Source organism: Marmota flaviventris, chromosome 5 (assembly GCF_047511675.1).
Source record: "Marmota flaviventris isolate mMarFla1 chromosome 5, mMarFla1.hap1, whole genome shotgun sequence".
Classification (NCBI taxonomy): Eukaryota; Metazoa; Chordata; class Mammalia; order Rodentia; family Sciuridae; genus Marmota; species Marmota flaviventris.
Genome location: NC_092502.1, coordinates 30,462,710 through 30,489,316, shown reverse-complemented (window position 1 = coordinate 30,489,316; position 26,607 = coordinate 30,462,710). Strand labels below are relative to the sequence as shown.

At 39.4% G+C, this 26,607-nt stretch overlaps 1 protein-coding gene across 1 annotated transcript; it reads right to left on the bottom strand.

Moving 5' to 3' along the window:
- Positions 1-5,385: 5,385 nt before the first annotated feature.
- Positions 5,386-26,024, bottom strand: LOC114084618 (zinc finger protein 354A). Its single transcript, XM_071612055.1, has 5 exons — positions 25,820-26,024; positions 24,743-24,829; positions 19,364-19,490; positions 18,770-18,868; positions 5,386-7,425 (listed from the first exon to the last, which is right to left on the bottom strand). The coding sequence occupies exons 2-5, from the start codon at positions 24,773-24,775 to the stop codon at positions 5,861-5,863; spliced, it is 1,824 nt and encodes a 607-aa protein (XP_071468156.1). The 5' UTR covers positions 24,776-24,829; positions 25,820-26,024; the 3' UTR covers positions 5,386-5,860.
- Between the last annotated feature and the right edge of the window lie 583 nt (positions 26,025-26,607).

Here is a 26,607-nt window from a genome sequence, read left to right as displayed (position 1 = left end):
GTGTCTTGTGGCTCTTTCTGTGTAATCTAGTTTTATATGGACTATTTGTATGGGTGCAAATTGTGGAGTGCATTCTACACCTTCCAATTAAGTCTGAGTGTCAGTGTGCCTATGTGTAGTGGCTGGGACTTGCTCAGGTGTCCCTCTGGTGGTACAGCTTTTTGCCTCCTTGCCTTTCTTTCTTGGTTGCATCCCCAAATCTGTCCTTGGAGCCCAACTTCTGTTGACTGTTTTCTTTCAGGTAATACAGGAAGGTTAGAGGGAGCAAAATGGAAGAAATGTCCTTCCTCCAGTTAGCCTAAGAATCTGGCAAACTCTCCCCCTGCTGGACTTTAGGTCTCTTCCCCACCCCACTGCCCTATGGTGAAGACTGGGTATATTTCACAACAGTTACTCACCCGCTGCAGATCTGGTATTTCCATGTGAATCTAGTTGGATTCCTGGAATCAACTGGAATTCAGTCTAGTTTGCAATGGAAGTACGGTGGAATCCCATAAGACTGTGGGACCCAGCAGGTTCTCACACTTTCAATCTGTTACATACTCAACATCTGGCAATTCATCAAAATTATCATTTAAGTTTTCCCACCAGTTTAAGGCTCCAGTAGTTTCTGCTCCAAACAAATGGATTTCAGCTATTTCTGGGTATGCCTGTATCACCAGATTACAGTGTTGTGACCTCAGTTCTCAGAAACATAGAAGTGATTGGGGACACACGGATGCCAGTGATGGGAACATGAGGATAAAGGAATAATTCTATAAAATGGGCCCACTGTGCTGACCCCCACATGCTTTCTTTTCCAAGAAACAGTTTACCTGAAGCTCTACCTGGCTTAAGTGGACAGGATATGTCACATTCCTCAACAAACTATCTGTTATCTGCAGGAGAAATGCAGGCCTGAAATAATGTCGCAATTTACCTGTGGCCCTTCCTGGATTTAAGAATTTATGGTTAAATATCCAAGTTAGAACTGTCAGCATGGGCCAAGGTGACCTAGAGTTGTCATGGCAGTGGGGACTTGAAAGTCTGATGTCAATCTGTTGTCAGTCAAAAGTCAAGAGATGGACTTTGGCGGGACTCTCTGGAAACTTCTGTGGAATCACAAATAAAACTGAAGTACAGGAGAGGCACACTGTTCCCCTTTCCCTTGAGGATGTCCCCTTTCCTAGTCCTAATAAACTCACTGCCTGTTACTCTGAGCAACATGTCTAAAATCTTTCTGATTTGATCACAAGAGTCAGTGCTTCAAAGGGGGGATGTCTTCATGTGGCTTCAGTTTTTTAGAAGGTCCCATTCCTGTAACAGAAAGAAACTGTCATTGATTTTCAGTTTGACCAAATTTTTTCTGTTGTAAGGAGGAGCAATGACTTCCAAGATGTTTACATATCAGGGCTGAAACTCTAAGTCCCAATAAGTTTGGAATCAAGGAATTCTGAATGGCAACATAATAACAAAAATCCTTGTAACTGCTCAGTTTAAATGCTGAAGGAAACAAATTCCAGATGATTAGTCCAGTGTTAATAGAAGGCTAACAGGTGTCTGTGTAGCATTATGCAGAAATGCAGAATACAGGAAGGACAGCCAACACCTTTCACAGAATCTTTTATACTTTGCTTTAATTTTGAATAAAAATTGTTTGCACTTTTATGCATCTACCTAAATTTGTTCTCAACCAAAGTGGTACAATTTTACTTCACTCAACTCAATTAAATGAGTTTTGAAAAAAATTTTGTATTGTTTCTGAGGTCTCATCTGGAAGGAATAAAATAGCCTCCCAAGCAAGATTTTTCAGGAGTAAAGCATCACTCAGAGGGATTTTTCCCCTCATAGGGCTATTTGTAAAAAAGATGAGGCATTTTAAATCCTTAATAATCTCAATAATAGTAAGAAGAGCTATTACATTTTATTATTGCAGATTTTTTTTTCTGGCACTTGAAAATTTGTTTGCAGTTTCAAAATCAGAGAATACCTTTGGTATGTTCAGCTGGTCATTTGTCCTGGAAAGATTGAGGAGATGAAATATAGTGTGAAAGGTCATTACAACTTCTGCTGTGATTATTTTATTTTCATCCGAATTTTTTAAATCAGGAAATTTGTTACATTATCCATTTCTATAGGACAAGTTGAGGAAATCATATACCTCTTAGCTTAGCTATTAGTGTATGCTGGAGTATACATCTGACTAGTCATTGTTTTTGATTCTAAATAACCAACTGCATATTGAAGAGCTTCAAAGAATTTTCCCTTCATTTAACAGAAACCCAAAGTTTTTAAAATTAATAAAAAATTTGCACTTGAATTTGGGATCCAAATATACACAAATAAAAATAGATAATAGGGTAGATGTCAAGTTAAGTGTTCTTACCAAAAAATATAAAATAGATTATAGCAATCATTGCAAGAATTTAAAATACTGAATTTAACAGTCTCATTCATGAGGCTAACAGTAAATTAACAGTAAGTTGAACTGTTGAAATGGTTGAGACTTGCAAACTCAACTATAAATTAAACTTGATAGGCAGAAAAGGTGAACTTCACGTGTTCCTGCAAGGGAGAGTTGCACTTGCAAGAACAGTCTCCCTGAAGAAAGCCAAAGCTGATCTTATCCAAGGTTCCTGAAGTTCAGTGTCCAGGATTGGTGGATTTTTAGAAGCAGGAGTGTTTATGAATAGACAGATTTTTCAACTGTTTAATGTGGTCACTAGAATAGGCTATTGACTAGTGTCCTTTCAGGAACATGGTTTCTGAAGTGAGGTCCTTGCTGATTGTTGACCAGAAGCATGAAACTGATGATGGTCTTTCAGAAGCTAGAGGTTGGCATTAACTTCCTAACTTTCAGAAGGAGGTCCACTGGAATGAGGCTGGCCCTGGTTTTGGAGCGTGTGTGCTGTTTGGACATCTAATTATAAATAATTATTTGTTTACAACTTGGAACTTTGGCCAAAACTTATCCTTTCTTTAAGATGGAAAACAAGTACTTTCAATTCTCAGTTCTCTTTCACCATAAAGGATTGCTCAGATCACTTTGTAGAGGTGATTTCGGCTTGTGTTGCTACTTGGGTGATTTAAATGACAATTACAGAGGCAGAAAAATAGCTCTAACTGCTGATTTTTTACTAATTGGAAGAAAATTTTTGAATACATTGCGGGTGTCCTGACAGTACAGGATTCAAGACGTAATCATTAAATATAGGACATCTGTCTAGCAGCCTTATCTGTGGGCCAGATTAGCTTTCTTGTCACTCAACACCCTCTCCTATTTGCCTGGGAAAACCCTGTTTATTCTAATAAATGATTATTTGTCTCCTATTCTTCATCCATGCAGCACTTGCTTGAATTTGTATTCTCATTCATTTATCACTTGAATCACAATAGTCTAAATTTCTAGGCATCAGTCTATCTAGGTTTCTTTAACCTCCTCCTAAATTGATCCTCTCTACATTGTTACTGAACAAATTCCCTTGCTTGATATTAATATAATTTTCTTTATTTATTTTTGGTACCGGGATTGAACCCAGAGGGGCTTTACCACTGAGCCACATCTTCATCTCTTTTTAAAAATTTGAGACACAGTCTTGCTAAGTTGCTTAGAGCCTTTCTAAATTATTGAGGCTGGCTTTGAACTTGTGATCCTCCTGTCTCAGCCTCCAGAGTCACTGGGATTCCAGGCATGCCCCACACATTTGGCTAATATTAATTATAGGATAAAACACAAGTTCCTTACCATGACAAATGAGGCCTTTTGTTATGTGGCCTCTGCCTTCTCCTCAGGCTTTAACATCTTTTATTCTTCTGCTCACTAGCTCTACACGCAAGTTTCCTAATGTGCCATATTACTCACCTGTAGTCTTGCATATGTAGTTTACTTATTTGAAATGCACTTTCGCAAGAGTTTTTATCATTTCAAAATTTGACTCAGGCCTTTATTGCCAAGGCAAAGCTTTCTTTGATATCTCCAGGCCCCCTACAGCTCTTTTTTCATCCGGTGCAAAATTTTACAACATTCTTGCACTGCAACATATTGTCATATTAAACTGTTTTGTCTGTTAAAACAAGCAGTTATATACTGAGAGATATTTCCATATTCCTTTGGTAGTCCCTCAACTCCTTTCTCTTCCCCTCTCCATGGTTTCTTGAAAGATGGTCTGTGTCTTTCTTCTTAAAATTTGCAATGTGTAGTATAGTACACATCTCGAAGCAGTGATAAAAAAACAATACTGAGTTGCAGGATAGAGCTCGGTAGTATATAATGCTTGCCTAGCATGCAGGAGGCCCTAGGTTTGATCACTAGCATTTGGAGGGAAAAACACCAAGTTTATAAAGTAATTAATGTCAGTCTATTTGGGCTGCTATAGCAAAATATCCAAGACTGGGTAACTTTGAACAATAGAAACTTCTCACAGTTGAGGCTGGGAAGTCCAGGATTAAGGTGCTAGTGGGTTGTCTGGTGAGGGTCATCTGGTTCAAAGATGGCATCCTCTGATTAAAGGGCTGAGCAAGTTACACCAGGGTTGTATTTTTTTGGTACTGTTGATTGAACCCAGGAGTGCTTAACCACTGAGCTACGTACTCAACCTTTTTTCAAAAAACTTTATTTTGAGACAGGTCTTTCTAAGTTACTTAGGGCCTGGCTAAGTTGCTGAAGCTGGCTTTGAACTGGTGATCCTCCGGCCTTCAGCCTCCCAAACTGCTGAGATTTCAGATGAGGGCCACCTCACCAGGTCTGGGACTATCTTATTAGGGCACAAATCCCATTCACAAGGACTCCACTATCATGATTTAATCACTTCCCCAAAGGCCCTACTTCTTAATATAACCTCAGAGGTTAGAATTTCAACATAAGAATATTTTGAGAAACAGCATTCACACCACAGAAACATTTTTCGAGATTTTGAGTTGCTTAGAGCCTTGCTAAACTACTGAGGCTGACTAAATTTTATTTTATTTTTTTAGTGAAAAAAACCTCATAGTAGCTTTAAAATTGAAATAGTTTCCTATTTTGTATTTAATACCCCTAGGTGACAGCTCACAAGATATTAGTGGTATACTTTCATAATAAATGATTTCAAAACAATAATTTTTTTTAAAACAAAAATTAGGTGGAAATTTTCAATTCACAGTAATTACTAGAGACCAGATTTTTCTTTCTTTTCTTTAATAAAATCTTTCTTTAAAATATTTTTTTTAGTTATACATGGACACAATATCTTTATTTTGTTTATTTATTTTTACGTGGTGCTGAGGATCAAACCCAGGGTCTCTCATGTGCGAGGCGAGTGCTCTACCACTACGCCACAATCCCAGCCCCTGAAATCTTTTTTATTTTAAATGAAATCCATGCGCCAATTTTGACATTAAGACAAGAAAAGGATAAACCCCAGAGACTGAGAGGTAGTTTACAGTTTATTTTAATCTTTTATTTTGGTCCTTTTCATTAAAAATGTATAATTTCTTTGATTCATTCACTCATATGCTACTAAAATGTTATAAAAAATATCACCAGTGTAGAGTTTGGTGTTTTTATGAGAAAACCAGAGAAATCCCTACCCACTTGATGTTTATGATGATCACATGTGATAGCTAGACTACACTGCTGTAGGAAAGAGGAAAATCAAACACCTTTTATTTTACAAATGCCCAAAGTTAGTGTCTCCACTTATGAATTCTCAGGTTATTTTAAAAAGTGACAGGCATGAATGCTTTCCTTTTAGCTATTACATAATCAAGATTGTCCATGGGATTTGATAGCTAATGGGCACTAAATGATTATAGGCTTTTTCAATATCTATTACATCACTCTTGAAGTATGTGTTCTCTGATGAGCTTTGGTTTAAGGCTTTTACACATGCAAATCTACTTTCTAGGGTTCTTCTTCCATATGGATTTTATAGTGATTAGTAAGGGATGACCTATGGTTGAAAAGTTTCCCACATGTGTTGCACTCATAGGGTTTCTCCCCTGTATGAATTCTCTGGTGTGCAATACGTGAGGAGCTTTGTCTAAAAGTTTTCCCACAAGTATTACATTTAAAGGGTTTCTCTCCTGTATGAATCCTTCGATGTTGAATAAGGGCTGAACTTTGGCCAAATGACATCCCACATTCCCCACATCGATAGGGTTTCTCTCCAGTATGGATTCTCTGATGATTACTAAGGGATGAGTTACACCTGAATGTTTTCCCACACTCATTGCATTTGTAGGGTCTTTCTCCAGTGTGCATTCTCTGATGCTGAATGAGAGCTGAACTCTGCCTGAAGGCTTTCCCACACACTTTACATTTACATGGTTTCTCTCCGGTGTGAATTCTCTCATGAATGATAAGAGTTGAATGGGAACTTAAGGCCTTGCCACATTCATTACAATTATAAAACTTCTCACCAGTATGAATTATTCGATGTCTATTGAGTCGTGAAATAGAAGTGAAGCCTTTTCCACATTCATTACATCGATAGGGCTTTTCACCAGTGTGAATTCGTTCATGTTGAATAAGTGATGCACTCTGACTAAAGGCTCTCCCACATTCACCACATTTGAAAGGTTTCTCTCCGGTGTGAATTCTCTGATGATAACGAAGGGATGAACTAGATTTAAAGGTGTTGCCACATTCATTACACAAATAGGACTTCTTTCTGGGATGAACTCTTTGACCAGGAAGGGATGTGTTGCAACCAGATGCTTTCCTACCTGGATTATATTTATAAGGGTTTTCTCCAGCATGGATTTTCTGATGTATAAAAAGCCCTGACCTTCGGCTGAAGGACTTACCACATTCCTTACATCTATAGGATTTCTCCACAGTGTGGGTTCTTAGATGCTTATACAGGGATGTACTGAGAGTGAAGGCTTTCCCACATTCTTTACATATGTAAGGTTTCTCTCCGGTATGAGTTATTTGATGTTGAATAAGAGCTGAACTTTGGCTAAAGGCTTTGGAACATTCTTTACATTTAAATAATTTCTCTCCACTATGATTTTTCTCATGTTTACGAAGGGATGAAGTATTAATGAAGGTCTTCTCACACATACTACATTGATAGCGTTTATCTGCTGTCATTTTTGGCTGATTAGGTAAATTTGAATTATGTTTCAAAGTGTTTCCTTTTTTTTCACATTTTGGTGGTGGTTTCTCTCTGGGAACTATCTGTTGCCTAACAACTACTGACTTTGGGTTGAAGTTCTGGCTAAATTCAACATTTTTATGGCTTCTTTCTACAATTAAGGTTTTTTTGTGGGTGACTGAAACTATCTGAAAAATTTCCTTTTTATCCTGTTTTTCCTCTAATTTGCCTTCATATATGCAAGATTTTTCTGATTTCAAGTCCAAGGGTCCAAGTCCATTCCTTCTGGATCGGTTCATTATCAATCTCTGAAATGAAGAGTCTTGTGTTTGAGTTGACTTTGTGGTCTTATGATGGCTCTTCCATGCTGGAGGGGGAAAAAAAAAGAAATTGAAGGTGACTCATGTAATATTACAGAAGTTAGCTCTTTGGATCAAATGTGGAACCAATATATATTGATGTTATTAAAGAAGGTCCTGGTATCTGGCAAAAAATATAGGAAGAGAAAAAAATAGGAGAGTTAGGCAGTATAGGAAAAAAAATCAATGGAGTAGAAGTACAAGGTGTGAAAAAAATGAATAAAATGAACCCATTTAAAGAGAGTGAGACAGAAGATATCAAAAGGAGAACATGAGTTAGGAAGTGCAGTCTAGGATCAGAATCCAAAGCGCATGAAGAACTCCTAAAGTATCATCTCAACATTCCTTTTCTTTGTGTAAGTATTCCTGATCTGTAAAGTTTTCTTTCTTTTGTTTTATGCCCAAATTCCTTTGTATCCTTCAGATTGAATTCAAAAGCTAATTCTATGAGTCCTTGCTTGACTCTGAACTTTCATATTCTGTTCCCCTTATCCTAGCACTTACCAGAGTGTTTATACACATACATACCCACATATATATACATATATATACACACACAAATACATACACATACACTATATACACATTGTATGTATATACATACATATTGTATTATGTATCTTTCTATATTTCTCTCCTTATAGATCACTTTACTTTTCTAAGTGTTCTTCATAAGCAGATCAGCACATCCTATCTTCCTATACATCCTCTTGATAGCAACCCAATTCTACACAAAACTTGTTTTATTAATCTTTCTTAATTATTTACATATTCCTAGTTTATAGAATGTTAGATATTTGTATATGCTAATTTCATATATTATACATTCACATACAAATATTTTAAGCCCCTTGTAGAAACTGCTTTTCAGGACAGCACATGGGTGGTCAGGGAGGGCCAGTTCGCACAGCATTACCAAGTTAATTTACAGAGGTGCCACAATGTAGGCATGAGGCCAAGGGTTGTGAGCTGGAAAGGCAGCTCGTGCATCAAGCCAGAAAAGCTATGCAGGGAGGGTTGAAAAGAGTCCAAGATCAACAGCAGGCAAGAATATAAAAATGTAAAGCAGGGAGAACATGAAAAATGGCAAAGACCAGAATTTAATAAATATTTCAATTGGTAAAAATACAATTCAGTAAATATTAAATTTTGTCAGAAAAATGGTTGTGCTTGTAGTTTGTCATTTTTCCCTGGGCTAGACATTGTTTGAAGGGATTCTTGCTGCTTCTTCTCTTTTTTTGGAAGTGGAGGTACCAGGGATTGAACTCAGGGGCACTTGACCATTGAGCCCCAGCCCCAGCCCTATTTTTTGTATTTATTTAGAGAAAGGGTCTCACTGAGTTGCTCAGCACCTTGCTTTTGCTGAGGCTGGCTTTGAACTTGTGATCCTCCTGACTCAGCCTCCCAAGCCGCTGGGATTACAGGCATGTGCTACCATACCTGGCTGATTCTTGCTTCTTACTATGTTTGAGATTCCTATTTGACATTTGCGTTCTCATTTTTCTCACATTCACACATTTTTTTTCTGCTTAGTGAACATTATATATTTTACTTTTCTCTTTCTCAGTTTTCTTCATGAATAACTCTTCTTCTCTTCCCTCTTTAAAATAGTATTCCTAAAGGTATTGAATTCTTCTCATATAGCACATCCCCCTTGACTGGTTTTATATTCACCCACACCCATACTTTTGGTGCTTATTATAAGGGAAAGAGAATTTTTAAATTCTCTGCTTAATGTTTTCCTAGTTCCTATCGACCTAAGATATACTAAATTAAACAATCAGATTTTAATTCCTTATCTGGGCCTAGAGTATTGGGAACACTTTCCCCTGTGCTTATTGGCATTGTTTATAGGTTTGTACATGTGCTGGGAAGAAAGCAGTAAGATTTTGCACTCTGGATTCTAGCTCATAAGGTAACAGCAAAAACTCTGCCTTATGACTTAGTAGGCACTGAAGGGAGACAATGAAATAGTCAGTTGTATAGATTATTCTGGAGAGCTGGGAAATGGTCAGAACTGAAGATATGCATGTAGGAGATATCAGCATACAGATTTTATTTAAAGACAAAGAATGGAGAGAAATTACTTGATTATTGCAACATTCAGAAGTTAAGAAAAAAATCAGGACAGTATGATGTTCCAGAAGCCAAAGAGAATAAAAAGTACTCCAGGAAGGAGTGAATGATCAATTGCGGCAAATACCTTCAGTACTAAAAACCCTGATTGTGGGCAAGATGGAGGCCGTGTAGAGCTTAGTACAGTGCTTTTAGTGAAATAGTAAGGAACAAGGTCCTACTGGAGTATACAGAGGAAACAATGTCAAGTGAGAAAGCAAAAACATCAAATGGAAAATGTTTTTTTACCATAAGATTTATTTATATTTTTTTTAGTCATACATGACAGCAGAATGTATTTTGACATATAATACATACATGGAATGTACATACATCAATCATATTGTCTATTCTATTCTGCTGCCCTTCCTATCCTCCCTACTCCTCCCCTTCTCTCCTATCCTTTCTCTCTATCCAATCTAATGTGACACACTTTTTTTTTCTTTTTCTCATCACAACATCATATATGTATTCTGTATAACAATGAGGTTCTCCTTCCATCTTCTGTGCAACTCCCCTTCTCCCTTTTTCCCTCCCACCTCTCTTCCCTATTCAGTGGTAGTCTTCTTCTCATGCTCTTCCTCCCTATCCCATTTTGAGTCACTCCCCTTATATCAGAGAAGATATTCCGCATTTGTTTTTTAGGGATTGGATAACTTCACTTAGCATAATCTGCTCTAATGCCATCCATTTGCCTGCAAATGCATGATCTTGTTATTTTTTTAGTGCTGAGTAATATTCCATTGTGTATAAATGCCACATTTTTTTAATCCATTCATCTATTGAAGGGCATCTAGGTTGGTTCCACATTCTAGCTATTGTGTATTGTGCTGCTATAAACATTGATGTGGCTGTGTCCCTGTAGTTTGCTCTTTTTAGGTCTTTTGGGTATAGTCCGAGAAGGGGAATAGCTGGGTCAAATGGTGGTTCCATCCCCAGCTTGGAAAATGTTTTTGAAAGTTTGGTTTAGAGGAGAATAAGGAAAATGAGACATGGACATTTTTATTTGTAATGAAAGTAATTATTGCTACAAGAGTCCATATCAATTGTGGTAAACTCATCCTAGCACTAAAGTGCCAATGCCTTAGTCTCATATTTTCCACTGAAACAGATATGAGTCTTAGTTGAGGACATCCTAACTTCTTCATGATCCACTCAGAATTTGCTACAGCTCTACAAGTATGTCTCCTAAGGTGCAGTTCAACTTCTGTTCCAAGAATCAAGCACAGGCCTGAGCTAACTCATGAATAAGGTTAAAATTTAGGCTAGAAGTTTAGAACTCAGAATGATCTTGCTAATGACCACCGCCATGATGAGTTCCTGTCACTAGGTCTAGATTATCCTCCCAGGGCTCTTCCTATATTGAGAGTGTCTCTTCAATCTTCTCTCCATCCCCACACCTCCTATGTGAAGGACAACCCTGAATTTTCTCTTTCTAGCCTGCCACTGACACTGAACTGTTTCTTAACTGTAGTTAAACATGTTAATAGTTTTGAGAAAGTTCAGGTAAATTTCAGGTAGACACAGGACATTTTTGCTTAGTATATACTCCCTTTCCTCAGGGTATGGGCATCTTTCTGCCTTGCTGCCACCCAAAGCACACTTCTGTTTGTAAGTCCTTAATAAATTGCACTTGGTGCAATCCTGTATCAGTCTGGCTTGTTCTTTCATCTTTCAGCACCTTCCATCTTCGCAGCTGGTTCTTGAACATTGGGTTTTACCAAAACAATTCCTTTTCAAAGCTTTTTTCCCCTACATTTCCCCGTTCAAAATGACATCATAACTATTTCAATGATTTTTTTTCTATAAATTTTGGTTTCATCTTGAAATCTTCTTTCCCCTGCATTTCAAGTCTAGGCAGTCACCAAGTTCTCTTAAATCCATTAGGTGAAAGGCCTCCAACAGCCATCACTGATCCACCCAAGATCAGAATTTTCTTACTCTACAGTGACTATTGCTTCTGACCTTCAGTTTGTTCCTTTGACCCCAGTATCTCACCTTTCTAGTATTATTTCCCACTGGATTTACTTTCTTAATACAGAAAGCTCCTCTTGCTATTTCAAAGAGTATTCATATCCTCCTTACTTTATCCATTTATCAAATAGTTAAAAGATACCTAGTATGTGTTAGGCTATAACCTAGGTACTGGTAATCTACAGTATACTACAGATCCTGTAGTGAAAAGAAACCGTTAATTTCTTCAAAGAGTTTATAGTTTGGCATAGAAATGAAAAAATGAATAGACAATTACAACATAATGTGATCATTTCTACAACAAACACGCAAGGTAGAAACGGATGCAAACATGAGCTTAGACCACCATCAAAACTATCCTTAGATAGTGGTGGGTGCAGGTAGGCAAGGGATGCAGATACTGTTTAGAGTTTTCTGATATCTAAGATGAGACTTTAAAGGACCAGTCATAGGATAGATGGGGGGTGAAGTCATCATTAGTCTTTGAACCCAAGTCAACCTTCCAGATTTATTTCCTGAAGTGTGCTTCCCCACCTTATTCTTCAGCCAGATTCATAAAATGATCCAAGTCATTTTTATAAAAATGTTGCTTGTATTTGCAGTCTCACAAAGTTTCTAGAATTAGAGAACGAGGGAGCTATATGCAGGGAATTATATATATCACCATGATAGAGGGTAGAATGGCACATTTGTAAACACCCTCCAGATGTTTATGTTTCTGGAAAAGAGAAACATTCTAGAAATTGTATGGTTGGTAACTAATTTAAAAAAATTTTAATTGTGGAAATTTTGCAGCAATATAAAAGAGCAAATTGTACAATGAATCTTCAAACAAGTTTCAACCACCACTAATACTGTTCCATCTATATATTATAATGGGTTGATTTGTCACATCCCCCAAATATGTTACAGTCCTAATTTCTAGTACTTGAGAAGGTAACCTTGTTTGGAAATAGGGTCTCTACAGATTTGATCAAATTAAGATGAGGACATTATGGTGGTCCTGAATCCAATATGACTACTGTCCTTGGAAACTGGCAAAATCTGGCCATTTTCCAGAAATTCATGGCAGAAAAAGGAGGATGCAATGTGAAGGTAGAGGAGTTAGGACTGATGCAGCCAGGAGCCAAGGATTACCAAGGACTGCTGTCAACACTATGAGCTAGGAAGAGGCAAGGAGGGAAAAACCCAGTTTCAGAAGGAGTAGGGTTCTGCCAGTACCTTGACTTTGGGCCTCCAGAACTGTGAAACAATACATTTCTGTTGTTTTAAGCCAATTGGTCTGTGGTAATTTCTACAGCCATAGCACAATAATATAAACCCTTACCTCTCTTCCAATAAATTATGCTACAGGAGATCTCAGACATCAATTGTTTCATGCATAAGTGTGTCAAAGTTACACTTATCGCTGTCACTGAAATGCACACTATTGTTTGTAATTATTTTTGTCCTTAGGATATAAACTACAAATAAATGAAATTGCTGTGATGTAAAGGAATTTGAAATAATTACCTATGTTGCTAAACTAACCAACCTGAAACACAATTAGGGTCATTTGTTTCATTTTGCTCTCAACATCTGGGGGATACTTTTTCATTTTTAAATTTTACTTTATAATTTTTTGAAATGTCTTTGTATTTCCAAAGTCAAATTAAGAAAAGATATCTTAAAAACAATTCTAGATTCTATTCCTGCTCCCTTCATCCTCTTATTTCCTTTACCTTATGAAACCATTTTTATTGATCTGCTTTTATCCTTTTTTTCCTGTTTCCATCTTTTTAAAAAAATTGTAAGTACATATATAACATACCTACTTTTTTTTTTTTTTTGTACTTCCTCGGCCCCTTCTTAGATGACAGTGGAATTTACAGAGATCATCTTTATTTCTTTATACAGCTGCAAAGAATTTCACTATGTGTACACACCAGAGTTTATTCAACTAGATTACTTTGATGAACCTTTGGGCTAACTCTAATTTTAATACATCAAAACTTTACATTGGCACTTGATAAAGGTATAGCTTTAAATAATTTCCCACACTGCTAATAACATTTATAAAATCCTAATCTCAAGTGGATCTGCTGGCTATCATTACCCAAAACTGCATGTAATCAAGTCCAGATGTTTTCCCAGTGGAGAAGAAAGCTGGCGTAGAGCCAGCCCAGAATGAGGAAGCTCTCTGTGTAGTGAACAAGAAAGAGTTTTAATATGCACCAAGTGAAAGGGGCAGAATAAGGTGTATTACACACTACTTTTATCTAAATATATTCCTATATGTAGTGTATTCTACATTTATCCATTGCTACCTCTCACTCACCCTTCATCATATCCACTCTGGCTTTCTGCTCCTACCACCTAGTGCCACTAAGACCTCCATGTGGCTAGGACAAGACACTTTCTTCGATTCTCACCTAACTTACTTCCAGCAATACCTGACAACAATCCCTTGCTTTCCTTGGGACACTCTCCTCCTAAGCTACGGTGACCCCATACTTTGCTTCATGTCGTGGCTCATTTTTCTTGAGCTACAATCTTCTTTGTACCATCAGTTTTCTCTACCTGCTCTTTTAATTCATAGAGTTCCTTAGGGCTTAGTTCCTGGCCACCAAACTTTTCTCTCTTTGTTTTTTTCCACTGGCTAGCTTCAATTACAAACTTATACTCTAGGCAAAAAGTCTCTACTTGCCACACACACTTCCAGACTATCTACTCAAAACAGCAACTCAGATGCCTTAATGACACCTCAAAGTTAATATGCCTAGAACCAGATTCATGATCACTTCATCCAACCTGTTTAATCCTCTGATTCTATAAATGGCACTATTCTCAATCAAATCCTCAAGAGGCAGCCTCTTGTTCTCATCATCTCATCAACTACCAAGACTTTTTTATTCTACCATATAATATATTCCAAATCCATCCACTTCTTATTTATACTGCTACCATTCTATTATGCATCTTGCCTTTGGTGGTACCAAACTCTCGCCAATTTACTTCTTCAGTACATCTATACTTGACCTCCCTATGGATTCATTCTTCTCTACCTGACTACTTGAAATGCTTCTGCCCCTACCACCTAACATCACTAAGACTTCAATGTGGCTCACCGTAGCCTCTTTTTTCCTCTTACTGTAACCTGAGCCTTCTCCCTAGGCTATCTTAACCTCACTCACTGTTTTAATTATCCTCTATGGACCAGGTTCTTGCAAATTTACATTTCATACTCAGTCCTGACATCTCCAGTTGGATAACTGGGCCAACTAAAGACAATTCAATTTAATTAATTCCAAACCAAATTCATACCATCTCCCATACTCGATCTCCTTCCAGTGAATGATATTTTGTTCTTTCCAGAACGAGCCACCAACTAAGCAAGTATCCCTAACAATTCCATCTCCTTTATTTTCCTTATCAATTCCATCTCTAAGTCCTATTTTTACTTTCCAGATATCTTTGGAATTGGCTTGCTTCTTTCTATGTCCATCAGAACTAACCTAGTCTTAGTCATTTCTGCATTTACTGTAAAGCTGGAAGTCTACTCTGGCCAGCCACTATTTTAGACAATAGGGAAGTGGGAATGAATGAAAGAGGCAATTCTTCATAAGGGAGCTAACAATGCAAAGAAAGAGACAGATCATATATAAATATGTACTATTATGCAGTGATAAGCATGCTGAGGGGAAGAAACCTGTGGGACATGAGGAATGAGTCATGCATGCATGCGGTCATCAGGAAAAAGAATGGGTATCAGACAGGAAAAGTAAGTGCAAAAAAAAGAGATGAGAGCCAGGGTGATTAGAGTCCTTGCATAAAGGGCAGAGAACAAGTAGATGAAGGTCAAGAGGCTAGACCATTATAGGTCTCTAAAAGGCCACAATGAAGATTCTTGATTGTACTCCATGGAATGGAATCCTCTAAAGGCTTTGAGCATGCAGCATTATGACATTATTTACTTTTTAAAAAGATCCTTTTGATAGCTACAAAGGAAAGAGAAGTTGATGGCAGCAGGGGGAGGTAGAGGGCCCATGTATGGGTCTTTGATGGAGGGCAGGGGGACAGCAACAGCACTAATTCATACATATTAAACAGGGCTGCAGAGTATTGTGACTCCACTGATACTGTATAAGAAGTCACTTTTTAAAACCATTACATGCCACTTTGGTAGGGCTGCTGCTAATCTGTATAGCAGCTTGTGCAAATCAGGAAAAGACACCTTTCCTTCAGGCAGATGCTACCCAGGCAAACCTCACTAGAGCATAGCAGGTAACACTCGAGGTGACCACCCTGCATTTCAGTCCATCTTAGATGGCTTCTTGCTTTGAGAGGACAAAAGAATTGGAAACAATGGGAAGAAAATATTATCTTTCACTGCATGGAATCTAATATTTTTACATTTGGGTGGGAACCAAACTTATGAGCTGTACAAACAAGTTTAACTCCATTATTCTTAGTACAACTATTCTAGAAAAGCATAACCTCAAATGATTATGCTTTTGGTTCATATTCTAAGCAAGAGACCCAAATCAGAGATGCAGACCCTTTGAGCCATATCCTCCTGTCTTTTAACTTAAATGTAGAAAGCCAGGGATGACAAAGGTTGTTTTTCTCATAAGTTTTTTTTTTTTTTTTGGGGGGGGGGCGTTGTTCCTATTTATTAACAGTTCTGAATTGAAAAATAACTTTGTAAAAGTGCATTCTGAGGCTATTGGAGGTTCTAGGGAATCCTGCTCTCAGAGCATGAGCTTTTCTGTAACTGGTTTTTCAAGGGTTAGGATTTTGGTTCTGGCTGAAAGTTAATTATAACAGTAGGTACTTCCAAGAACATCCAGGTCCTTCAACTGTGCTCTTGGGGAGTGAGCTCCTTTTGGGAAGGGCTGTTCAGAGGACACCATAATCCAGGGACATGGGTGCCCCACCAGAGGTGTAACACATTCACACCACACATCAGCTCCCCTAGGACTACCACCTCATGTCTACCTTTCACCAAAAAGAGGAAGTCCACCCCATGGGGTAGAGGGTAACAGCACAGAAAATAGTTTTGATATCCTTCATTGTACTTAGTGATCACTCACAGCTTTCCTTCAAGGCTGTCTTCTGAAGCTGAGAAGGGGTGAGTTGAGAGGTGAGTGTCCAGCCTCTCTCTGAACAGCCCTGAATCTTGGTACTCAGTCTAATCTCACTCACACTTACTCATGAAGGAGACTCACTCCTCCTTCAGAAGCTCCCAAGGCAGGTGATTTCTCCTAATCACAGGTTATGATTCTTTCTCCTCTTTCTCTGATCTTTCCCACCAGAGTCAGGCCTCATATAATAGCCAGATTGATGCCTCCTAACTCCAAAGTTTCCCTGCTATCTGAGCTCTCTGTTTATGTTGGGGTGGTTTCTGGCAGTTTCCAAAGAATTCATTTATTTCTCCAAAATGAGGGTTAAAAGATAGACTACTAGGGTTTCCATCTCAAAAACTGTCACCTTAATTGAGAAGTCCCCAGCATGGGCACTGTTGTACCAAGGCAGTCTGTCCTGTGCTCTTTCTTCCCTGGGCTGGGACATGGGAGGCTGTCTCTGACTGTCTGACTTATAGCCTCCTATGTGTCTCCTCTCTATGTTCTCAGGCTCCCTAAGTCAGTTGGAAACTGCTTCTGTGGAGGGTGAACCTGTGCAGCTCCAGGAAACTCACAACTCTTCAGCCCTTCCCAGGCTCTCCAATTCTCAGACCAAATCCTGTTACAGGGCCGGGGCTCAGCAGGATCTGTTTCCACTGCTGTCTTCTGCAGTTTCTTCTACTCTTCTTGCTTGACACTGACCTTTCTCCAGACCTTCCCTGACACCACTTCCTATGCCTCCACAAACTCAGATCCCCAGCCTTTCTTGGATGACAATCACCTCTTCTGTTTCTTTCTTCTGATAATTTAACCTCAGGTTTGTTCACAAAGTCCTTTCTCTCTTAACCATCTCTCAAATGTTGGTTTCCTAGGATTCTGTTTTCTGCTCTGTTCCTTTACTTGGTCAACTCAAGGTGGCAATTACCCCTTTGAACTGAGGGTTCCTTGACCTCTACTTGGAGTGCCAACCAGTCTGTCTCCCTTACACAACTGCCCATCTGTAACCTCTACCCATGTATGTTACTCACATCTCAAATGAAAACCATTCCACACTGAATTCCTCAGACTCCCTTATCAAGCTGGCTCTTCCTCTGTCCCCTGATCCTCACAGCAGGTGCCTCTAGTCCAGGCCCACTGGCTTCCTGCCTGAATTCCCATGAATTCTGTGAGGCTTCCAACTCTAGTTTTGCCTCACTTCAATAATGCCTCCTAAGAGACCATTCTTATTAACTTCTAATTAAGAGAACTTCGTGAACATATTCTCTTTGTGAAAATTAAAACATTACATAGAAACAAAGTCCCCTTTTATTAGATTCATTCCAAGAGTAATTGCTGTTACCAGTTAAGGTGTGTCCTTGTAACTCTGTGTGTTTTCCAAACCTTCCTCTCAGTGCTTATTTGCATATTTCACAAACACCTAATATTCTTTAAATATAAATAGTAACATATGATGATATTTTGTAACTTGCTTTATTCCTTGATGTGCCTTGCAGCTCCATCTACATTAGGGTGTTCTTTCTTTCTAAACTGTGGCAACCTTTGCCAGAGTAAGGACACATCATTGTTTCTTTAGCCATTCCTTTATTAAGGAACATTTGTTTCTGATTCAGACCAATTTTTCTAAAATATCAGGGGTAAAAAAGTTCTTCTGCTTAAATTCTTCAAATATTTCTGGTCATCCATGGAACAGTTCAAATCTCTTAGAACCGTACCAAAGCACTTGCAGTGTGGCCCTTAGACAGCCTCCCATCTCATTGTCTTCCTTGTCTCTTTCATACCTGCAGCTTCAGCTAGAATGAATTATTTATAATCCCTTAAATTACACTGTTTGTTGAATGAATACATAAAATGCAGCCCTTTTCAGAAATAACAGGAAAGAATAAAAAGAGCTCTAGAGAGATTCATTTTGTGAAGTGATTATGAGCAAAGAAGCAGAAGCTCATGTCTAGGGGCCTGGGCTTTCCCTTCCCCATCAACTTCTTGAGGCCTGAGAACCCTAAAGGAAGTTTCCCAATTAACACACTACAAGCTGCACCTTCCTCTGAACCAGACTGATACCTGAAGCAATTCCTCTCTGTGCTTATTTGCATATTTCACAAACACGTAATATTCTTTAAACATAAATAGTAACATATGGTAATATTTTGTGCCACCCACTCACCAAGAGAGGTGCCTCCAGGGTTTTCTTTCTCTACCTTCCAGGGATCTTCTCCCTCCTGCAACAGGGAGATCACCTTTGGTTTGATAAATGGGAGTCCTCCTAATAGAAAATAATTAAAATTAAAAAAAAAAACTCAGAAAAACACAAAACGAAGATCAATCTGTTACAGAGATTACATGTGGCCCACAAAGCCTATACTACCTGGTCTTTTATAAAGTTTGCTGACCCCTAGAAAAAACAAATGGGAAAGGCAAGTGGAAGGTCCAGAGGTTGGATGAAGCCTTCTGCCAAGAGTTGCACACACCACAGAACAATCACAGTGGGAAAATGATACCTGAACTATGAAGAAACTTCTAATGTGTAATTACATAGAAGGAAGGTGATGGTTACCAAGACCACCTCCGCCATTCCTAAACACAGGGCAATTCTATACCTGTAAGAGGAACATGTTCTCAATATTTATTTACAAAGATATGATTTGTATAATCATAAGGCAAACCTCAGCTAAACTTTTTTGATGACCAACAGCTTTTATTCAGGGAAGTAGGTGCTGAAATCTAATTTCTGAACTGTGTCCAGAGGGGATTTCCTTACCCAGTGAGGCCAGGTTACTATAGTTCTCCAGCATCACCTCCCGGTACAAGCTTCTCTGGGAAGGATCCAGCTTTTTCCACTCATCCCGAGTAAAGAGCACAGCCACATCCTCGAAAGTCACTGATACCTGTAAGAACAAGCCATTCCAGCTCTCCCAGGACCAGCCCTCACACAGCATATAGATGGAGAAAATGGAGAAGGACAGGCTACCATGAAATCCTGTTTATACTATTAAAGGTTCTCGAGGTGCCAGGTCTTTTATTTAATGAATATTCATCCAGTGAGAAAAACACACCCAACAGAAAGAATTATGAATGTAGCTGCTATATCTTGGGATCTTGAGCGACCCCCAAAGGCCCAGGTGTTAAAGGCTTGGTTCCCAGCCCAAGATGCTTTTGGGAGGTGGTGGAAACTTTAAGAGTTGTGGCCTAGTGAAAGAAAGTTAGGCCAATAGGGTGAGCTCTTGTAGGGGATTTGGGACCTTGGCCCCTTTTTATTTCTCTCTCTCCATGTTCCAACAGTCATGATGTGAGCAGCTTCCTCTGCTATGCACTTCTGGTCATGAAGTAATGTTCTACCACAGGCCCAAAATGACAGGCTTAAGTAACCATGGGCTGAACCTCTGAAACCATGAGCCTAAATAAACATTTCCTCCTTACAAGCTTATTACCTTGGTATTTTGTAATATCAATGGAAAGCTGACTAACACACTGGCCTTGTGTTAACCACTACAAAAGATGTGTAAAGGGATTAAGGCCATTAGTGGGAGTGTTAATTAGAATGATCTGACAGATTTGATAATACGTATTACAAAGCCCGGGAATGTTTATATTCTTAACTTACCAATGATTGTATTTGTACTATAATGAACAGTACACAAAATTGCACATACAAGAAAACTTATCATGGTGTTTGCAGTAGCAAAAAATGGAAAAAACCTAAATATTCATTGATGAAGACTAGGTTAAATAACTTAAGACAGGCAATGTCTGCTTATTTGAATTGAAGATAGTAATTACAAAAATTAAAATAGCTGTCAGTTATTGAATGCTTTCTATGGGCAAAGTACTGCTCTTAAAGCTTTATGTTAATCTTTTATGTATAATCTATTTAATCTTCACCACAACTTAAGAAGGTAATATCATTGTCCCCATTCTACCAAAAAAAAAAAAAAAAAAAGTACGAAAAGGATAAGAAATCTGTCCTTAAAAAGTCACACAGCTGGTCAGTGATAGAAATGGAATTCCAAACCCAGTGGTTGTCCTAGACTCCATTCCTAGTCAATCTGTACATCTGCTTCTCAACGCCTACCTCATAGGGTTAGGAAATACATAAATGAGATAATCTATATAAGAAGCTGAATTTCTTTGAAGAAGCCACATATATATTTTGAATTAATTTTTATTGGTGCATTATAATTATACATAATAATCAAATTTATTGTGACATAGTTGTACATGCATATAACATAAATCAGTCAGTTTTATTCCCCAGTGCCATCTATATTAAAGATCAAGCAGACTGACCTCAGCTGAGAACATCCTGATTATGGAGAGATGGCAAGTTGCAGGTTGAGAGTCAAAATTAGCTTGGGCTACATTATGGCCTTAGAAAAAGAGTCATTTACTTAAACTTTTGTATCTCACCTAACATTCTCCTAGGTAAACCTCTTAAAATGTATTAACGGCTTAACAGACCTCTAGTCTCCACCAACCCTAAAGCTAAGAAGGCTGCAACTGTCAATACCTATAGGAAAAACTTTCCCTTTCTGCTACAGCTCACCTACCTACTGGCCTCACCAACATATTTCTTAAAAATATTGATTCATGACTTTTGTTCTTTGGCTATAAGTTCAGGTAATCTCTTCCACAGCAGAACAAGTCATTCAGGCAACTTGAATCCATGTTTCTGTGCCACTCATACTTGGTTCAGAGTAAGTTATCTTATTTTCTTTAAAGTCAAGTTATTGTTTTATGTTATCATTTACAATGGAGATGGATAGTGATGATGGTTCCTTAACAATGTGAATGTATACACTTAAAATGTCACTGAATTATACACTCAAAAATGATTAAAATTATACAGTATGTACATTTTAGAATAAAAAATTTAAGATAAAATACATATACATATGCACATAGATAAATGGACATATAAAATGATTTTTATGGATACACACCAAAGGGCTGTCAATGGTTATCTCTAGATGTAGAAGCAAATGACTCTTCACTTTCTTTTTTAAAATGTGATATCATGAAATATACACTTGGTCTTCATTCCATTTCTTGACATGGAGCTCCTAAAATCCACAGAATCTTCAAAAGTGATGAATGACAAGTGACTTTTTGTATGCTAAGAACTGACAAAAGCTAGGAGCTGATAGTGAAGTTGGCCAATGATTTAATATATAGTGCCCATGTTAATGGAGCCTCCAGAAAAACTCGAAAAGAAAGGATTTGGAGAGTTCTTTGAGGGTGGCATACCATACTTCATTTGATGCACCTCTTTATTTGTATCCTTTCTGATAACTTATTTTTTATTGTTTTGGTGATAATTTTTATAATAAGCTGGTACATGTTTCATTAATTTTGTGAACTGCTCTACCAATTTCATAAAGGAGGGGTTGCCAGGGAACACTAATTAATATCTGGTTGGTCATAACTGCTGACTGAATTGGGGAAAGTCTTTCAGAGCTGTTACCCCCAGGAAGACAGTGTCAAAATTAAATTAAATTAGGCTGCAGTGGTGGCTCAGTGGTAAAACACTTGCCTCACATGTATGAGGCACTGGGTTCAATTCTCAGCACCACATAAAAATAAATATATAAAATAAAGGTATTGTTTCCATATACAACTAAAAATATAAAAAAAAAATAAATTGAATTAAAGGACACCTATCAGGGTCTGCTTCTGTAGCATTACTTGCTCTGTGGGTGAGGAATCTCCCTGTTCTGCCACTCCTAGTAATTTTGCGAGAGAGAGTATAGTGGGAAAAACTGACTTTTACTATTCATATATATATTTTTTAATTCTCTGAAATTTATACCATGAGCATGCAATATATGACAAGAAAAACAATTTATTGGTATATGGAAGGAATATAAGAAATGATCTTTGCCCTCTAAGAATTTACAATCCATATTGTACACAAAGAAAATGCATTAAATGATTTGAACAATGAAAGACAGCTGTGTAGAGGTTGTGGGTATAGTTCAGCAGTAGAGTGTCTGACATGCAAGAGTCCTGGGTTAGATCTCTAATTCTGCAATACAACAAAACTGGCAGGACAGGTAAGACCATATGCCATCTTCTACTTCAATCTTCATTTCAGAGACAAGGAAAATCAAGTGCAACCAAGAACTGAGATCACATGCTTTTACTAGTGGGAGCAGCAAGACCATAACTTAAGTATTCCAGTTGTGAATCCAGCACTCACTCTGGTCTTAAAGTTCCTGTCACTGAGTTTTACGTACCACATCACCCCGTACTAACCCATGGGCAGCAGGTGAGGATAGGGAGATGCAGTAAGGGGATTCACCTACACACAGGGATGAAGAAAGTTTTTTGCAGAAGAACAATTTGGCCCTGTCCGAATAGAATGGGAAAGACTTAAAGAAAAGAGAGCAGCTGAAACATACAATGGTGGGTCCTGGCCATAGCCTCAGAAAATGAAACTCCACCATGTTTGCGGGTCCCTGGAACAGGTAGCTGGGTCTGTCCATACTCTGAATGACATACCAGAGAAGTGGCTGGTCCAAGCATGGATTGAAGGTCAGATGTACCTGAGAATGAACTTGGGTTACTTGATTTCTTTGAGCCTCAGTTTTTTCTTATGTCTATAAAATGGGGATGTTTTAGTCAGCTTTCAGTTACTATAGCAAACACCTAAGGTGGTTTATTATGGTTCACAGTTTTGGAAGTTTCAGTCCATGATTAGTCCTGTTGTTTTTGGGCCTGTGGTGAACATGAAGGAGAGGAAGCCCATTCATCCTACAGCTGGGAAGAAAAAGAAAGAAAGAGGAGGAGGCCAGGGTCCCAGTATTCCCTTCAAGGGCTTCAAGTCAGGTCACACTTCCAGTGACCTAACTTTCTCCTACTAGATCCCACTTCCTAAAAGTTCCTCTGCCTCCTAATAGTACCACAGGTTAAGGGCCACGTCTTAAACATATGGGCATTTAGAGATCATATTATATAGGAGATAATTGATCCAAATTATATAGGGGATAACTGCCATGCTGTTGTGAGAATGAGAAATAACAAATGCAAAACCCTCAGAACATTCCCCAGCATGTTGGACACTCAAGAAATACCAACTGTTAATTAGTGTTAGATGAAGATAAGTAGAGAATACCCTAGTATTTTCTGGGTCCTAGAAACATTGTATAATTAAAAAAAATTTATGATGCTGGGGATAAAACCCAGGGCCTTATAAAAAAGCTAGGCAATCACTCCACCTCCAGTTTTTACTAATTTCTATCCATGAAATTAATATTATTATTAATATAATATCATTCAGCTACCACAATAAGCATACACTGAGCAATTATTATGTGCCCAGCCTTGATACAAACACTTTTTATGTACTAACGCATGTCATCCTCTCATCTATCCAAGGAAGTAGGCATAGCTGTTATTTTGATTTTATAGGTGAGGCACTAAGAGGTGGAGTTATTTGCCCAAGGCCCATAAACAGTAACAAAGGAATTGAGTTAAAATGTGGTGTCTGTCTTGAGGACTCCACTTCCCAACCATAGCATGTGCTGGTTCTCTATCACCAACATCTCACAAGATCCTCATGGAAACCTCCTGCAGCTTCCTGAGGAGTATATTCTTTGCCTTCAGAGAAAGAGACCTCGTCACTGTGTGCCCTGCAACATAGCTATTTTTTGTTCAAAGGTTATGTCACCTGCATGGGGTACCTCCTTTAGTTTCCTGACACAGAGGAGAGAATGGCAGGTCAAGATCAGTTGACCTGAGAGTAAAAACTGGTAACAGGCAAAACACTTGCTCAGAGGTAGGGGGGAAAAAGCATTTTGCCAAGGGAAGGAAGGAAGACAAGAATGAGTGAAGAAGGGAGGGCCAGAAAGGAATTTTATCAGGTTTGCTTGTTTGTTCTGTCCCTAGTGTGGCATCTAATCCTATCAAATTAGTAATCACACAATAGACTGAGATTAATGAAGAAAAACGTGTTTAACAAGAAAAAAGTGTACACTAGACATGTGTGAGTATGGGCAGTATTCCTTACAGAATCCACCACCTGTGAGGGTGGACCAGCTACCCCAAGATCAAAGGACTTGTGCTCCAAGTTCTGGTAAAAGTTATATTGTAAGTGGGAGGGGGAAAATCCACCCACTAAGAACAGAGATGGCAATGAGCTCACCTGGGACCTTGCTTCCCTTTGCTCAGGAGCCATGTCCTTTTTCTGGGCTCTTCTCCCCAGGGTGGGTGCAGTTTCCAGAAGGCAGATCTAAGAGAAGAAAAAGGAACCACAAGAAAGCCCCCTCTGCTTTCCACCCCTCAGAATCAGGAGCTCTGAAATTCTTTGAGACCCCCATGTGCCCAGAGAGGAAAGTCAGGAGCTGGGAGTGGACAAAATCAGAGAAAAGGGCTGGGGCCATCCTGGATCAGGGCCCCACTCTTTGTGACTCTGTAGCTTTCCAGAAGCAAGACTCAGAAAGACATGGGACTTCATCAGCAGCAGGGACTCACTGAGCCTCACCAGGTGCCAGGCACCAACAGGCTTACACTGTTCAATTCCACATAGTCAGATGACATTGCTAGCACTCCATTTCACAGATCAGAAAAGTGAGGACAGAGTGCACCAGTTCACACAGCCAGTGAGAATGGCGCCAGGATTCAGGTCCCTGAGCATCCGCTCTAACCTCACTGTGCAACTTGCAATTTTTCCTCCAAAATTTCTACCCAAATTCCTCTGTCTCCTTTCAATGAATCAATTTCCAGATTTTAGAGAAAGCTGTTTCAGAAAAGGAAAACAGTGGTTTTCCTATAGAGGGAAGGGGGTCAAGCGCAGAAACCAAAAACTTGGGTACCAGTCTTAATTGTGCCATAGGGGCACCCTGCACCCGTCTCTTCGGTGAGACAGATCACGACGTCTGCCACCGCACAGTGCTGAAGCCATAGGGACGAAGCTTATTTTCTCACGCGTTCCAAAGAGGCCGGCAGGAAACCAAACGCTGGCAGGGCAAGGCAGAGTAGGGCAGGGAACGCGCAGTGGACAGACCTGGGTTAGCAGGAGGTGGGCCTGCCGCAAAGGCGGGCCAAGAGCACCACCTGACACGCCTGAGGCGACGTCGCGGGACGGCTAGCGGGGACAGGCGCTGGGGTGTTGCCCGAACCACAAAGGCTTCTCCGCGCACCTCGTGGGCCTGTTCCCCACGCCTGGGCGCCGCATCCTCCCGAGGCCCGGGTCTGCCTCCCGCCGCCCTCTGCCGCTCACCTCCCCAGGCTCGGGGCTTCTGGGGCAATGCCTCCCTCGCTGGGCCGCGCTCCTCAGGCAGGAAGGTCCGGAACCGCCCCGCCCGCCAGCAGGCTGGCGTCGGGACCCTGCCCGCAAGCTACCTCAGCCCCAGGCGTCAGGTATCCACCAGCAAACTCCGCGGCCGCAAAGGTCCAGGCATCCCGGGTTGATGGAACAGGGTTGGCCGCTAACGCCTCTGGGAAATGAAGTCCACTTGACACTCGAGGGTTCTGGGAAGTGTAGTTCTCCGCATTTTTTGAGGCGAGGCGCTGGCTGAACCTATCTGGTTCCCAGACCTCAGTTGAGTGCTCCCTCTAGTGTGCTGGGGTTCGCTGACTCCCTCCAAGAGCGAGGTCGAATCTTGGATTCCAAGAAGTGAATACTTCATCGAGGGCAGCATCTCCTACTCTTCATGTGTGTGAATGATGGTGTGGCCCTCAGACACTGGCCAAGAACCAACCCATTGCAGTTATTCATCGAAAGGATACAGAACGCCTGCTACGAGCCAAGTCTTATTGTGAGCCATTTGAAATAACGTGGGTGAACAAACCTAACATCATTGGTTTGGAGTAACTTTTAGCCGGTAGGGAGCAAACTGTGTCTGTTTTCTGATGCTAAAACAAAATTCTTAATGCTGGATACTTTATAAAGAAAAGATAATTATTTAATTCATGGATTTGGAAGCTGGACGACCAAGATTTTATCGGCACTATCTGTTTTACCTTTGGTAAAGGGCACCTTGACTTCATCATAGCATGGTAGAGAAA

What these genes read in the sequence shown, in the direction of transcription:
- LOC114084618 (XM_071612055.1), bottom strand. Translation starts at nt 24,775, where the DNA reads ATGGCTCCTGAGCAAAGGGAAGCAAGGTCCCAG. An exon ending in AAAGGGAAGCAAGGTCCCAG is followed by an intron (nt 19,491 to 24,742) that starts GTGAGCTCATTG and finishes TTGTTCTTACAG; the next exon opens with GTATCAGTGACTTTCGAGGA. An exon ending in CCCTGGAGGCACCTCTCTTG is followed by an intron (nt 7,426 to 18,769) that starts GTGAGTGGGTGG and finishes TTCCCCCTCCAG; the next exon opens with CATGGAAGAGCCATCATAAG.